Genomic DNA, 17704 nt, shown 5'->3' with positions numbered 1-17704 from the left:
GAGAAAGGGGATAGTAACAATATATGGTATCGTAAGGGAGGTTCAAGTTTAGAGACATGACCTCTATAACTGCATTTCATCTAACAATGGTCAGGTTAATATTGGATGAATAACATGGGATAATTAGTAAGGTACAATGTTATGTCTGTAGTTAATGCAACGGTTAAATAAAAGTTATGTGATTTTAAACTGGTTTCTGAAAGTGTCTAGACATCCAAGAAGCTCATACTATGGTACTAAAGAACTATCCTATCATCAACATCATAACTAATAAGACACAAACATTTCGAGGCGCAAATATTTCAAGACACAAATATTTCAGGACACAAATATTTCAGTACACGAACATTTCAGTAGCAATGCCTTTTAAAGTTCAACTTTCAAAACATTGTATGTATCATTACTACTATTGTTTGTACGTTTGTGTTTAACTACTCCAAGTGTGTCGTATTCCTCGTCGCTTTCATTAAATTCTTCAACTTTCAATAACTTTCCGTAATCACCGCCACTGTCTTCATCTGCATTCGGACAAATGTCTCTGTTGAGTTTGCTGTAGTCATTTGGCGTTAATGGCGACTTTTGTTGTTGCATTGGTATCGCATACGACGTATCACTGGGTTGGTTTTGTTGTTGTATTGGTATTGCATATGATGTATCACCGAGTTGGTTAAAGTCTCCAACTGTTTCGTAACATTCAGAAGGCTCCTCATAATTCTCTGGTGTGTCACTCTCCAGATGAGAAAATGGCGTAATGACGTACTGTGTGGACGTGGGTTTACCATCAGCTAAGTCTGTACTCGTTTTAGGATTAAATCGGTCAACCTGTGGCTGCTGGTTTGTTCGGAGCATGTCATATTCCCCATCGTCTTCAAGACCATTGATCGTTTTTACTCTGTTGTCATTTTCGTAAGTATGAAGCGGTCGGTTATGATCAACTGTGTGGTAAAGATTGTTTACTTCTAGAGTATGGTGCGTCGGTAAGGGTGATGACGTAGTATTACTGTCGGTACTTTGTGCAGGTAAACCAATATCTAAAAATGGAAAGACGAATTCGATTTATTAAGTTCCGTACCATGATAATTATCTAAGCAGTTGTGATTACTCCGACATCAAAGTTGAGGGCTGTAGCCAGCATGAGGCTCGCCTCCTCTGAAATTTTCAATTTTCACCACCCACCCTAATTCCCCAGCACAGTCGTCATATTTTATATTAATTATTATATTTAAAGCATCTTTGCCTCGTCTGTTTTTAACCTCTCACTTCGGCCTTGCGAGTGAAAGTTGCCAAACGTGACGATATCAATAGAGCTTTGAGGAACCAGATTATATGGAAACATTAAAGGTTGATTTGACTACCTGGAGATACTGCTATCTCCCTTGCTTCGTCTACGACGACAGATTTCGACGTACGTCTTTGTCTTCTCTTCCACAGCACCACCATGACACAGACCATGATAAGACATAAGAATACTGCAGATACGCTGACGCCAATCGCTACTCCTTTGTTGGAGTCCTGGATGCTGGAATTGGCGTCTTTTAGTCCATCTACAAAGATTAAAAATTTGTAATATTAAAAAAGGAACTGTGGAGTTAGAATATCTCGATTAAAATTGTGTTGTTGAGAATGATAACAGTATATTGAAATACCAAAATGATGGTATATGATGAAAAATTGATGATGATGATCATGATGAGAAAACGGTCAATGATGGCATAACTACCTCCTTCACAAGCGCCAGTAACTACGTCACAATCTTGACCGACGCTACAGAGACAACCAGTTGAGCAGTTCTTGCCAAAAAATCCAGGTGGGCATACATTTTGACACCTGTAAATTAAAAAAACAGAGATTATAGTTGTGATACAATGACCAGTTTGTTGTAAGGAATATAACACTTGGCAACAACAATAATAATCCAATTTGCATTAAATATTATGCATTATAAAAATAATAGCATTGAAATCAAATTTGCTTACTTATCACCATAAAATCCAGGTGGACAATCACAGGTGCCAGTGACAGGATCACACGAAGCAGAGTTAGAACAGTTGCATGGTTGGTCGCATTGATTACCATAGAAACCCGCATCACATGTCATATTGCAGGTCGTACCAGACCATCCCGTTTCACATATACATTCACCGTCTATGTTGCTACACATACCGTTTACACAATTACATGTCTGGTTACAGTTTTGTCCGTAGGTACCTTGATCGCACGGCATATTGCAACGCTCTCCTTGCCACCCGGGCATACACTCACATTCGTTGGTATCTCTATTACAGCGTTGGTAGGTGTTGCAGTGCATACACTGTGCCGTACCACACGATCCATCAATATGGTTGCATACGTCTTCTTCTTCACTTTCACTGTCACATTCACAATCTTCCTCGCAATTGTAACCATGATGCCCTGATTCACACTCTTTATAATGAGTCACAACATAATTACAAAAACTTAATTTTGGTCCTCATCAGACACATAATTCCCCAGGTAGGGGGAGGGGGAACAAATTGGTCAAGTCAATCTGTCAATCGGTCGCAGCGTTCGGCTTCAAGAAACGTCCACTTTATTTCAAAAATCGCTTCATATAAAACCAGTCAGTCCCTCCGTCGTCTGAGCCTTAACATATTTTACTTGTTAACAAATTACCGTATCTTCTTCTTCAATCTACATTTAAATGTATTATTATATTACGGTCTATGATTGGAGGAGAACCTACCTTGCTTACAGTCATCCCCTGTCCATCCACTACAGCATCCAATATACCTAAAATTAAAGTATATTATTTGCTCAAACACGGTTTATGTTGCCAACGTTTTAATTATGATTTTGTTTTTGTCTTCTGTGGGTTTCCCACTTTATTTCATCATCATTGGTTCTTTTATCCAGTATGATAATTGAATTAAATTAATTATTAAATATTATCATTAATTCTAATACACTCATTGTTTCTCGCATCATTTTGTAGTGATCATGACATATTACATTCGTTATGTTAAAATATACAAATGATATTACCCATAAACAACATCACAGCTATAATATCCTCTAAAAAAGTTCCAACATCTATCATAGCGGGTTACGACAGGAAAACTTAAAATAAGAAAAAAAAAGTATCCAATTATCATCGGAATTGTGGGCCTATGGTATTGTGATTTCAAGTGTTGGCAGTCTAGCCCTTCCTGATCTGCTAATAATAATATCTGAGTGTAATGGTTGGGTTGAGTCTTGTATAATTGAGTTAATTTTAAATATAAAATGGTACTTAATCGAGGGTATACTTTAATCATTATGTGTCATACGACGATCTTAATCACCATAATCCGTTTGCGATGGTTTTGGTTGACAGTGAGGTGGACACGATCATTTGTATAAGGAATTTCGGTGGTGAGTCATTTGTGTTCTGTAATATTTTCCCAATAATACAACCTTTTAAGAAATTAGAAATAATAAAGTTGCGTTGACTAGTTTCCCCTATATACCCTCCTCTATAAAATAATATCATTACACAAGCCTTTGGGGGTAGTATAGGCTTACTTCAAGTTTGGTTTCAAGGATAGGACTATTCGATGTGTCATAGACTAGGCTTCCTGGACACATTCTTACACAGTAGTTTGACAGTCTGGTCTATCCTGTAGACCTCTGTCTTATTTCGCGTCATTAATTAATAATTGAAATTCTCATTGACTTACCTGCATAAGTGCTTTTCTTCTTCTTGGGACAAGACGACTGAGTTTTTACATAGTAAAATTGTCGTCACAATTAAACCAAACAAGTAACTATCCATGATGAAACTCGCCGAAAGGTGTTCAGAATACAATGTTCGTCTTTCCGGGTTTGGAAATATTATTTCAATGTCGGGAAACAATTGCCGTTTCCGTATTTGGTTGTCACGTGCTGGGCAACTTTATTAATTTATATAAAGAACAAAAATGAAACCCAATCACCTGAATAATCCGATCCGAATGAATGATGTAGGCAAAAAAAGTCTGAATACCAGGTATTAGCTAAATCACTGCACAGCAACGAAACAAAAGTGTATTATTATCGAAGTAATACCAAGGTGCTTTAAACAGTCCTGACTTAGTCATCATTCAAAGAATGTAAGACTAAAATGACACTGTCGTTCGCGACAGACTAAAACTGACGCAGGCCAAAAAAAAAAGGGAAAAAAAACAGGATTCGTTACAAATAATTACAAAGATTACTATTATTACGTAAATACCACAGAGTTAACCACTAAAGTAGGTCTAATAAATACATTATTATTCAGAGTATATGTGGTCAAATATGATAAATTCTGTTTAAACAATGCATATTTGTTTTATAATGTCGTACACAATGGCAAATAATAAAACAACAATTTTCCAAAAAAAAAATAAAACTTCTTCTGGTTGTATGGAGGTGAGCCCTCTATCAAACAAAGCACGCTGGTATTTTTCCTTTTCCATCTCGCGGCGGCGGCGGCGGGGGCGGCGCGGCGGCGGTAGCATCCCGAACAACACAACTGGCTGGATTTTGTACATGCTTCTTCCAGGAGCTTGAGCCTTGATTCACGAACTCAAAAGCTAGTATTATTAGCTGTATTTATACAAACAAGTTGTTGTATTCCATCTTGTAATCATGATGGAGGCTGGTAGGTTGTATTTTAGTAGTTATTAGTTAATTAATTTAATGTAATTATATCAATTATTTCATAATGTTTGTAAGCCTAGCCAGGCATATTTCATGAGGAATTACCCCCCTTCCAGGGGGAGGAGGAGGCCTAGCTAGGTTAGGTTGTTAGCTAGGCTAGTTTGTTAGCTAGGCCTAGACCGTCTGGTACTGTAGTTATGGTTGTTTTATGAACAGCAGAGCGGTATTCTGTATGTAGTTGACACACAGGTCTTTGGTTATTTATTGTGATGGTTGATCTGGCTGGGCAGCCATTCCATGATGATGCATCAGTGATGGGAATTCCCATGATGGATGGACCGGATGGAGGTAAAAAATAGCATGATTTTCTGTTGGTTCCAAGTTAAGCACACTGCCTGCTGCGGATATAAATCCAGACGATTTTTTTATAATTAAAATAACCAAGTTGGCCCACAAGCCATCTTTTATCTTATCGAAGCTTATGCACTTGTCAATTGTATGACCCACTATACGACCCCCGGGAGAGGTGCGTCATGGGTGCGTCATTTACAAATAATTACTGACGCAGGGGTGCGTCAAAAAACCTAGATGGTACGTCAAATCAATGACCAATGGTGTGTCAATGTCAGTCACTTTACCACCCAAATTATCATTAAAAACATGGTCACAGTGTGTCAAAATGGGTGTGTCATGGTCACCTAAAGGTAAGTCACATTATTGACGCATGGGTGCGTCATGGTATTCATAATGTATGACGCACATCGGACAAATGACGCACCTCTCCCGGGGCTCGTATAGTGGGTCATACAATTGACAAGTGCATTACCAGATGTGAAAGTGCCTATCACTGACTGGAAATCTAAATCAAATTTGTTTACCCTTCTTTTCATCTAACTTAAAATCTATTTTTTAAGTATCCAATTTTAGTATTTTAAAAATTCACAATTCACCCACAACTTATTCATTAATGCTAAATTTATATTAAATAATGTACTGTACACATTGAATTTAGCATCAATCAAGGCCGTAGCGAGAGGTTAAAAACAGACGAGGCAAAGATGCATTAAATATAATCATCAATATAAAATATGACGATCTCTGCTGGGGAATTTGGGTGGGTGGTGAAAATTGAACATTACAGATGAAGGGAGCACCTCGTCTGCCTTATGCTGGCTATGGCCCTGAACATACAAAATCATTTTCAATGTAAAAAACATTATTAATGTGAAATTATTAATTCCTCATGTGGTCTTCCTGTCTGTCTGAACAATCAATGAAAATCACTGTTGGTTTTTAGCATATTATTAAACAAACACACTGTTTTAAAACGTTTTGTTATTGTACCGTAGATTTCAGTTCTTGTTTGCAGCACGTTCATTTTAGGTTTACTTTTTTTAGGAAACAAAGTAAAGGTCAGTAGATCTTCTACAAATTTGTTTTGTATTGTTATACAGTTAGTAAACCTGTACAAACATTACCTATAAATGTTGTCTGATTTATTGCTAAAATAATATTTCAATAACATTTCTTTTGAAGTCTTGCTATAGTAATTGGTTGATTTGTTAGGGTAGTTAATAATATACCACATTTCTATCGCGAGTGTACATTGTTTTTAGTCGTTCTCTGTAAACGGGATAATAGCAATTTTATTGTCCTCAAAAAGTTAAGACGACAGAATTTCACACTAAGCTCCGCGCACTTTGTTAAAGCTCATGCATAAATTATTCATGAGCACAGTCCTGTGGCTTCTTATCCTGTTTCGTAAAGTCCCTAATAACATGGGGGGGGGGGGGGTGGGGGGAAGGGACAAATTATTGTAATTTGCTGTAAACCACACAAAATAAATTTTATTTTACTAAATTACAGTGTACTTTAGATCAGAAGTGTGTGTAAATTATAAGTACTACATTAAGTAAAATACTATCCTAAATCCAGAGTCTAATCTGTTTTGTTGTTCCTTTGTGGTATTATACTATAATCAAATGAAAACCTATTTGTGGACAGAAGACAGACTGTGTCTCTATCCCCAATGAGTTGATCTGTTTACTCATGACTTTACTCTAGTGGTTCATGTATTGAAACAGAGAGTAAAACTTGTTGAGATCAATTAACTCAAACAGCACAGAATTGAGTACACTACTGCACATTCCTCAAACTCGCAGCTTTGTTACCATAGCAGCAGGTAGTAGCCTAGGGTGATATGTTCACCCTTATACTAAAATAGAAGCACACACCCAAAAGATGTCATGTGATTATAGGATCAGCATAATGTCTATAAGCAACATTATTATTATTATTTATTCTTTATACTGGGTAGCCTCTTCAGTCAAAGACTATTCTCCCAGAGGTCCCAGTGTATAGTACTATGATGAGTGGCTGTGTGTGAACTAGTACTACTCATCTCAAAAGATGTACTAGGTTCTTTAAAATGCACATGAGCTAGATGTGTACACTGGACCTACGGTTTATAGTCCTTATCTGAGAAGACTTGTTCTACCAGCAGAACCATAGAGCAACTGAGCCTTGAACCCTTGCCGATGTTATGGCTACGTATTGCGGTTCCACTGTCTTAACCGCTAGGCAACTCACTCATACAGAATATGATTATTATTATATGACAATTATTATTTTGTAATTATTATATTGTAATTTATTTTACTTGTATTTTAATTAGTAAGGTTAAATTTTTGTATTAATAATAATTTTAATTAATTAATTTTAAAGCAAATAGTTTTAAAATACCTGATGATGACCTATGGTCAAAGTACTCGTACAATAAATATTTTCTTTTGAGGCAAAAACAAGAACTTTGTCTGTTTTAGTTTTAAAATATTATTTTTATTTAAAATATTAATGTCAATGGTACTCTAGTAAGTCATAAGTGAATAATTTAAAAGTAAATTTGTAACATTCAATTTTGTTTTTGTTTATAGACAATATTAATGAAGACGTATTTGACATGAAAGAAAATGTGAACACAATGTTGGACACCATGTTAGACACCATGTTGCAGAATGAAGATTTTGGAGGCGACGTGAGCGAGGATTATCAAAAGGGAATAAAACGGAAGTTTGAAGGGGATGCTGACACGACAGATGATTCTACAGACGTAAATACACCTAGACGACGAAGAAACAAAAAACGACCAAAAAAGATGAAACAACCAGCCTTACCGAAAAACGCTCTTATGGAATTGCACGAGATTAAGCCAGGTTTGAAATTCTCATTGGTCGCGCAAAAAGGCCCAATACACGCCCCAACGTTTTGTATGTCTGTTACCGTTAACGAACAATCATTTGAGGGAGAAGGCACAACCAAGAAAAAGGCAAAACTGAGCGCAGCTGAAAATGCTTTGCGTTCGTTCATCCAGTTTCCAAATCCAAACGAAGCTCATTTAGCGATGGGGCAGCGTATTTACAGTTGCGATTTCACATCAGATTGTGTGGACCCCTTTAACCCGCCTCCAAATGTTGAAACAAGTTCCACGGTGGTTTCAACGAATCCTCCGGAGAACAATGGAAATTCTAAGCTCACGCAACCCACGCCGCCCGATCAACCAAGCGGAAAGAACCCAATTATGATTCTTAATGAGATGCGGCCCGGACTAGATTACGAGTTCATCTCCGAGTCGGGTGAAAGTCATGCGAAGAATTTTGTAATTAGTGTCCAGTTAGATGGTAAAACGTTTACGGGATCCGGTAGAAACAAAAAACAAGCAAAGGCGCGAGCTGCTCAGTTAGCCTTAGCTGAGATTTTTGACGTGCAGCCGATGCATCCACCTGGTTTACAGCCAATACAGAGTGAAGACCCCTACATGGTTCCTGCTATGACGCTGGCCGATCACGTACACACGCTCGTCCTTCAGAAGTTTGGCGAGTTAACCGACAATTTTTCTTCGCAGTATGCAAAGCGTAAAGTTTTGGCCGGTATCGTGATGACGGTCGGCGACGACCTTTCAAAATCGCAAATTTTGTGTATTACAACAGGAACGAAATGCGTGAGCGGTGAATACATGTCTGAAAAGGGTTTAGCCGTTAATGATTGCCATGCAGAGATCGTAGCGCGCCGTTCCTTGTTGCGTTTCTTCTATTCACAACTTGAATTGCACAAAGAAAGAGAAACCATCGAGCAATCTGTTTTTGAAAACTTAGGCAACGGATTCCAACTGCGCGAAGGCCATCGCTTTCATCTCTACATTAGTACGTCTCCGTGTGGAGATGCTCGTATTTTTTCACCGCATGAAGCCACTGGTGAGGCGGATTTGAGCGATAAACACCCAAATCGCAAAGCACGAGGGCAGCTTCGAACCAAGATTGAATCTGGTGAAGGTACGATTCCTGTCAAGTCGGCATCAACTATTCAGACGTGGGATGGCGTACTAAGAGGTGAAAGGTTACTCACAATGTCATGTAGCGACAAACTAGCAAGGTAAGAAAAATATTTCAAATATTTTATTTCTATTTATCTGAGAAATCTGATGTATTTTTATAAGTAAGGAATTATCTATCATTACAGTGCATGAAATTTCTCAAAAGGAACTTCTTTGAATTATAATTTCAATCATACACAATATTATATAATTATAAATTTTCAATAAATAAAATGCATAACAAATCTACTGTAGATCCTATTATATTCTTATATCCTTATTATAAAGTACAGTATCAAAATTCAATCAATAATGCGCATACAATTAAATGCCATTTGTAATTTTGTAAATACTATATTTCTTTATCAGCATTTAGTAATGTCAACATGCTAAAGGTCAATTTGTTGGTTTTAAGATGCTAAAGGTCAAAGGTCATTACCAACATTTTTACAGTTTATAATCTAGATTTGGAACCAATATTTTTGTCCTCCAGTAATACTAATTCTTTTTACAAAATGCATTCTGATGACTAAACGACTGAATGTTTTATAAAGTCTAATGTATCCTGGACATTTGGTTGACATTTAAAGAAATGATAATAATGGAATGTGTCTCTCAGCCTAGTCTTGTATATCTGAGGAGCTAATGTCTTCCGTAATGTTTTATATTTCTTTGTACAGTATACAGTTACACTATATTCTGGATGTACACATCCTACTGTATATTGTACTGTACATCACCTACAGTATGACTAAGTGCTATAGTCCCAAGGGGCCTGGGGGTGTCATTTGAGGGGTGGGGTTACTGTACAGTATACTCTGATTACATAATATAATACAACCAATTCTTGAAATTTACCAAATTCAACTGTCTCAATGTAGCCTGGGATTGTATTCAAGCATTGGACTACTGTATACTTAAGCTCTGTCTACACTTATCAAACTTTATGGGACAAAAAAATGTGCCCATATATTGACACGATGACATCATCATATCACTACCATATTTGGGCACATCACATTTGACTAGTTTGATAGTGCAGGCAGAACTTGACTACAGCATAAGATGCATACAGTAGTAGTACAGTACATTCCTATTTTTGCATATAATTTACTCTTTTTTTTAACTAAATGTAGTCATCATTGTATAATTACCAAGCTATTTTTATCATAATTTATTATTCTCTACTTCATAACAACCGTTAATTTCCGCCGATGATTTGCTCTAGAAAACCTAGACCCTCTTCCACCTGCCAAATGAATGTGTAATTATACCATTTATTATATCCTATATCATTGAGCATAGTTTACTACAATGCTATGCCTCACAACACTTGAAATGTAAAAGTTATTAGAGAAAATGTAACTAAACACATTAACTGTTGAAAGAGGTTTAATGTTGTCTGTGTACACGCTTTATTACCACTCTGACATTCAAATTCTAAAGATGTTTATCTCCAAAAACATCAGCTAAGTCTAATTTTAAAAATTGCTTAATGGTTGTGAAATTATAAAGTGCAAAAAACAAGCGAAAGGTGGTTGAGGAAAAGTGAGATACGCCCTTGTCGCTAACCATGGTTTGTAAAAATGAAGTGCGGTTAGTTTCTGCCGTGTCGCACGCCTATCTGAGTACTAGAAACTGAAACTGGTGGCAGGCATAAACGAAACCAATGACTAAACTATTGGCAATAGAGATTTATTCTATTGTTTCTAACACAGACAAAATCACTTTCACAAGCCTATGTTTACTGATGTCAATAACCTACAGTATAGGGTTATAAGAACAGGAAGACAATTGCTTTTTAAAATGTTTTTATTTCATACATATCCAACTGCGAGTAACTCACCAATAAACTATTTTTATAATTTATCTGTTTATCATGCCTACTGTACTAACTACATCTCATGTGATACTTAAGGAGTGGAGTTGAAAAAGTTGTGAGTTACAGTACAACCCTGGAACAAGGTCAGGATTGAACCCCAGACCTTGGGATTGGAAGGCAAGCATGTTAACCACCAAGCTATAACAGCTCCACTACTTTGTAGTCTCTACTAAATCCTAATAAACCTCTGAAAATGAGGGTTTTGTTTCTTAAATAAAAGATAAATTAAAACTAGAATTTAATTCGTCACTTTGACGAATTATAGGTGATCATTTTTATCATTTTACTGAAATTAATTTTTTTTAAACATGCACGTACGTTAACATACGATCGGAAAATGTTGATGTATGCCATCCTATTATATGCTTATAGTGCTGAGTTGTGCCTATATGCCATATACAATATGTACAGTATATACTGTATATCTATATACAGTGTAGCATAGGTGAAATTACGGGACACACATGTTCTAATTTTTTGGCATGATGACGTTATCAAACTAAACTTTAAGATGACAATTTCGAAAGATAATTAATTGAGCAAAAAAATATAAGATTTGGAAAAAAATTTGGCACGTAGAAGCGCTGTGCGCGCTCTTTGAATTGTGTATAACTTGGACGAAAAATATAAAAAAACTACTTTTTCACTTCAACTGGCCATATGTTAACGTCACAACATCCGATAGGCTTAATTTTTATATGAATTAATATCTACATTTCATCAGCTTTCATAATAAATTATAATCATCAAGGTAACCTTCAATTTTGAAGAGCTGTAAGATATTCAAATTTACTGCGAAGGTGAAATTACACGGCCTACGTTATTCAAGTGTTTACGCGTGATGACGTCATTAAAATGAAAATAGTGTCAACTCATGATAAAGATAATTAATTAAGCAAGCACATACTGAAAGTTGTGTGAAATTTGAGGACACATAACCAAGATGCGCTCTGTTGAATGTGATAATCTACACAAAAAGATAACAAATCCTTATTTTTAAATTCAAGTGGCCATTTGATGACGTCAAAACATTTTGTACGTAAAATGTGTACATGAATTCATATCTACAACTCAATGGCTTCCAGAATAAGTTAACAAAATTGGGGGTCATCTTGCATTCTGAAGAGTTATTTTCATTTTAAAAAAGACCTATTTTTCACCATTTTGAGAACTTTTGTAAAATTAATGTGCGCATTTTGTCATTTTTAACGTGCTCGTATAGCGTTATTTTAAGTCGGAACTGACTCAAATTTGGTGAATGTACTAAGGATGGTGAGTAGAATGAGATTTGTAAAAAAAATTCATATTTTTTACGCTTTTTAAGTATCGCGCGCGCAAAAACGCATTTTTGCGCAGTAATTTTTTGAAACACGCAAATGGCCTAATTCATGCTCTAAATTGATCAAAACTTAATTTTGAGCGTTTTAAATTTTTAACGCGCGATATCACGCGCATGAACCTACGTGCGCGTGCGTTTTTATTTGCTAATATTTTTACCCTTGATCTGAAGTTTACGTGTAGTGAATTTCATTAATATGTGATAATGAATTATGGAGATATGATTGATAATGTGATTTCGCAAAATGGCGTATAAATGTCGTCACGGATGAGTGATCACGCTGGAAAGCTTATTAGGATTAAGTTATATTATTTGAAAGATATTCTGAAATTTTTGTAATCATTGACATTAAACTTTTTGAGATAATTGTTACACAAAATAGTGTACAGAAACAATAAAAAGAAAAAAAATAAAGATTTCATACAATAACAATAGGTGATCATTTAGAATTCTAAATGATCACCTAACTAGTAAGCAAAACCCAGCCAATCACCTAATCACTTGTTCATTTTCCACTTTAGTTGGTGTACAATTCAAAAGACTTAGTTTAATACTAATACTATTAGCACTAAAAGATCTGATAATTAATATGAGATCAAGTGACAGTGACAATGTAGTAACCCCTCCAGTGACAAAAGTGACCCCCTCCAGTGTCTCATTAGACATGGAATGCTTGGTGCTCTGATGTGCTCGTCAGATATGTCACTATTACAAAAAACTGTGACATATCTCATGTTTTAGTATCTAACCACACAGTGGTCACAGTCACACAGAATGCTAACTTATTTATTCCCTATTTTTAAATAGAGAATATTAAAATATTAGCATTATCCTTGTGTGACATCTGAACAGTTTCTTAGTGTACATAACATAATCAATATTTCAAAAAAATATCATTTTAAATATTATGCTAATTATTGAATCATTACATAATTTGTTGAAATATCAAGAATGAATCTACTGCAAGGAAATTGGACTTATGTATATAAATTATTTACAATCATATAACGTACAGTACAGTACCTGTCATTTCATTGGACGATTTTGGGTCACATGTAGTACAATTAGTACTGTACTATTTGATCTATTCTATACTAAACGATCGATATTTTTTCATTTTTATTGTACATAATAAAAACTTCTTGCGTACGAAAAACACATTTGGAAGAAAATACTGGTGGTACAGTATTATAACTACCCTGGTGTAAAGCATGCATACTCCCAAATCGGTATTAGTACTTATGAGCTGAATATGTTAGTATACAGTACTTCAACTTCAATATTAAAATCGAACCTCTTCAATGAAGTGTATACCAGTTTAGTATAATTAGTACTCTACTGTGTGCATAACATTATATTATGATTTATGTAATATCTGTGGCTTACACTCTGTGTGTTTTTTTTTATCTGCATCATCAGTTAGTAATTTATCATGTCTAATTTGCATAAATTCTATACTATACTGTGAGTATTTAAAAACTGATCGTGAGTTAGAATTTTCTAAAATAATAATGTTAAATATTATTTTGTTATTCCAACATTTTATTTGTACAGTATCTCCATTGAGGTCCAGCCACTAATATCAACAGCATTGTCATTTTCTCCCCAATAATTTGCCTTTTGTATTTTAAAGATAAAATAAACTTTTACTTTTTAATCCAATTAAGAACATCAATTTACAAATATTATATTATTGTTTTGTTAGATGGAATATACTGGGTGTACAAGGAGCTCTGTTGTCACACTTTGTTAAACCTATCTACCTAAGCAGTATCATATTAGGGTCACTATACCATGCTGAGCATTTGCTGAGGGCTGTCCACACACGTATGAAGAATTCAGAAAATCTGCCAGGCCAGTACAAGTTAAACAAACCGATGCTAAGTGGAATCAGCAACGCAGAGTCTCGGCAGCCTGGGAAGGCGCCAAATTTTAGTATCAACTGGACGAGCGGGGACAGCGGAATCGAGGTAATCAACACGATGACCGGGAAGGATGAGAGCGAACAGTATTCTAGGTTGTCAAAATACGCTTTGTACGCGTCGTTCAAACGATTGTACGGTTTACTCCCGAGTTACGTTGACCACCAACAAGAGGTCAAGATGTATTGCGACGCGAAAGCCCAGGCTACCGAGTACCAAGAGACGAAGAGGCAACTAGTGAAAGGATTTGAAGAAGCAGGTTTAGGACTCTGGATCAAAAAGCCTATTGAACAGGATATGTTTGACCTTTGAACTATGTGTTTTGATATGGATCACCGCTTTCATATTCCTTATTATGCTTCACTGTTTTTTTTATCAAAATATGTGGAATTTTAAACTGAAAATTATGACTTTTATTTTAATATTTTAAGTTTAATGTTTTCCTATTTCATGTACAAATGCATCATTTTATCGAGTTGGTTGTAAAAAAAAGTGATTTTGCCTAATAGTCTGTTTTTTATGAATTTCAAATCACATTAAATGGAAGAAATTGATTTATACTATTGATCTACAGTAAAGCTTTAAATTGTATGATATTCATTTATGCATCTGGAATAAAATATTCTGGCTAAAATTGAAAGCTTTTTGATAATTTACTGAAAATACTGTATGTTTTCCAAATTCCAACAACCATATTTTGACCAAACTGCAGTTGCTTATTTAATGTCAATAGTAATTTCATCTCATTATAGCTGTAGACTGTATAGTGTGTATTTAGGCATGTTATGTCAACCAACACATTGTGGTGGTTAATCTACAGTATAGGGCTTTTGTACTGATGTGGAAATGGCTAAGAAAGCTGCAAAATTAGCACCATTTACTAGAGTACACACTACACTACAGTAGCAGGGCTGCTGAATTGAGAGCTTAGCAAGTTGTATTTGTAGTCGAAATGGTTATTTATTTCAATCTTTATTTACACAGTAATTTTTTAATAAGATCTTCATCAAACAAAGCTAAATGGATTCCATATTTATAGGAAGACTATACTGAAGTGATTCTTTCTGCAATTGTTTGTACTATGTACAGTTGTCTGTTGATCGTCGTTCCTCATCAAACTAAACAAAATTAGAGTTTTATAATAGTGTACTTTGTACCAGTATATAGTCTTCCTCGTAGAAGAATCCATTTAGTTCCTCAAATTATTTAAAATATCACTTTTTTTTCAGTGCTCATCCAGTACAAAATTAATTTGCTATTCAGAAATAAAAGTTAATTCAACCAAGGCAATCTAACAACAGGATGCTGAGCTACGGAGATCAAAGGGTTTATCTGTAGCTGCGACACTATCAGTTCCACGCCACTTAACAGACAACGCACGCCACAGAGAATATGTACATAGTACAGTACTGTTGGTATTTGTTGCAGCCAGACATAAGATCAAAGGACTGTTAAAGAGTTCTTAACTTGGCAAGGCGAGCTCAGCGTCCTGTTGTTAGATTGCCTTGACTCAACGTTGTTGATTCTAATTAAGTTAATTACTGTGCCTTTATCTTTTGTTTAGCTACATTTATTTTCAGATAATTATCAAAACACCATTTTCTAAAAGAATTTACAGAATGTCTGTGTTTGTCATTGATAAACCTACTGTACTCTCTACATATTATTTAAATACGTGAGATAGTGTAGAGCTTTTATTGTAGAATCCGTTTGTGTTTGTATTAGTTTTACCTGCACCTAATGTAGGACCAAATAAGTGCATGTGAATTTTTTAAATCTATTCATGAATGTCATTAATTTTAGATTTGTAATGAATTTGATAGTTTTTAATTTGTATGTTTATTGAATGTGTGTAACTATTCAATAGTCACGTCATGTGATTACGTCGTCATGTGATTACGTCGTCATGTGATTACGTCGTCATGTGATTACGTCGTCATGCGATTACGTCGTCATGCGATTATCCTTTTTGGATATGATACTGTAGAGTACATGCTTTACTGCTGTTTTCTTTATATAATATACTACAATTTTGATATAAAACAATATACTGTTATGTTTGGTCAGACACCATCTATTATTGGAAGAGGGGAGGGGGACAAAATTAACACCTACTATCGGAAACAACATCATTTTACTCTATATTTCTTGTTGAATTCCTGTTAAATCACTTTTGTTTGTAGTACTGTAAATGCAACCGAAGTGAATAACCATGTTTAAACCCATCAATTCACCATAGCTATGTACAGTTGGAATAACGGATGAAGCCACATTAAGGTGGGGAGGAGGGGGTACATTCTAACCCCATGTATAATGTAGTTTTTTCCTAATGCATGTTGCTCTATTTTAGAACATACAACGTTGCACTTGTGATCTTGTTAGTAGCCCATGTATGTTCAATTATGCTTTTGTCAATTGCAATAAAAACTATGAAGGTTTAGTCATTGGTTTATATTGTTGTCAAAACACAAATATTCAATTATGTGTGTGTTTTTAAAAATCGATAGCAGCTAGAATACTGTGGCTGTGTTCACCATTCAAGCTTAGGCTAAAGGCCAATTTACACAGACGAGATATAACAGTAATGAAAATATAGAATCTATATTATCCCTTATGACCAGTTTCCGCTCAGGATAGATACAGATTCTATGTTGACCCGGCTATGCGATTTTCCATTACCGCTCCTCTGTTTAAATTGGCCTTTAGGGAAACACCCACCCTTATAATATCTCGTATCTAAATTAAGGGAAACGCTTAATTATATTTATTGTGAAATACTATTGAAGGGAAATATCTCACTATAGCTCTGTGTACACATCAAACTTTGTGACAAAAAAGTGTAATGGTAGTGATATGCTTAAATATGGGCACATCAAATGTTTTTTCAGGTAAAGTTTGATATTGTGTAGACAGAGCTTTAAGTGTGAATATGGCCACTGAAATATATCATAGCACCTTTTTATGTTGCTACAGTAAATGAATGTTGTTGTAGAAATTTTAAAACTACAAATGACGTACTATTATTTGTCATATTACACCACAGACTTCAAACAATAAGGACTAAAATAGACATTAACCTTTTAAAGTATTAATTATTATCTTGGTATTTTGTTGTCAATGCCAATATACACAGCATTAAATTCTTTAATTAGCCACCTGTTATGAGAGATAAAATAATAAATAAAATGTTATAAAAAAAGATGACGGCCACTGAATGAGTGAACCTAGACTACAGTCATACTGAATTGTGAAAAGTTTATTTGTCCATTATCATATAAAATAATAATAGAAAGTCTTCTTAAATATTGGCAAATATATATTAGTACAGTTAAAAACAGATATATATATAAAATATAAACAACAAATTAAAAAAATAGAATACACACACAAGTTATTGCACAAAAACCTAAGTTTAAAAAAAGTAGATACAATTTAGAAGATAAAATGCTTAAAACGCTTAAAAAGTTGTAGTTTAAAAAGTTTCATTTACATATTCTTAATTAAAATACAGTATTATATACATGGTGATGTGAGTTAATTATATTAGATGGCAT

General features: G+C 34.9%; 2 protein-coding genes across 2 annotated transcripts; one reads left to right on the top strand and one right to left on the bottom strand.

The window, feature by feature from the left end:
* Positions 1–62: 62 nt before the first annotated feature.
* On the bottom strand, positions 63–3830 carry LOC144850332 (uncharacterized). The gene is made up of 7 exons (XM_078707595.1): positions 3696–3830; positions 3022–3096; positions 2723–2769; positions 1977–2424; positions 1721–1827; positions 1356–1544; positions 63–1031 (listed from the first exon to the last, which is right to left on the bottom strand). The coding sequence occupies exons 1-7, from the start codon at positions 3788–3790 to the stop codon at positions 367–369; spliced, it is 1626 nt and encodes a 541-aa protein (XP_078563721.1). The 5' UTR covers positions 3791–3830; the 3' UTR covers positions 63–366.
* A 676-nt stretch (positions 3831–4506) lies between these two features.
* Positions 4507–16590, top strand: LOC144850292 (double-stranded RNA-specific editase 1-like). Its single transcript, XM_078707543.1, has 3 exons — positions 4507–4639; positions 7572–9066; positions 13934–16590. Exons 1-3 carry the CDS (start codon positions 4627–4629, stop codon positions 14460–14462), a joined length of 2037 nt encoding a protein of 678 aa, XP_078563669.1. The 5' UTR covers positions 4507–4626; the 3' UTR covers positions 14463–16590.
* Positions 16591–17704: the final 1114 nt, after the last annotated feature.

The sequence above is a fragment of the Antedon bifida genome, chromosome 1, assembly GCF_963402885.1.
Source record: "Antedon bifida chromosome 1, ecAntBifi1.1, whole genome shotgun sequence".
NCBI classification, from domain to species: domain Eukaryota; kingdom Metazoa; phylum Echinodermata; class Crinoidea; order Comatulida; family Antedonidae; genus Antedon; species Antedon bifida.
The sequence above is the reverse complement of the archived record's forward strand: the minus strand, read 5'-3'. Positions and strand labels throughout refer to the sequence as shown.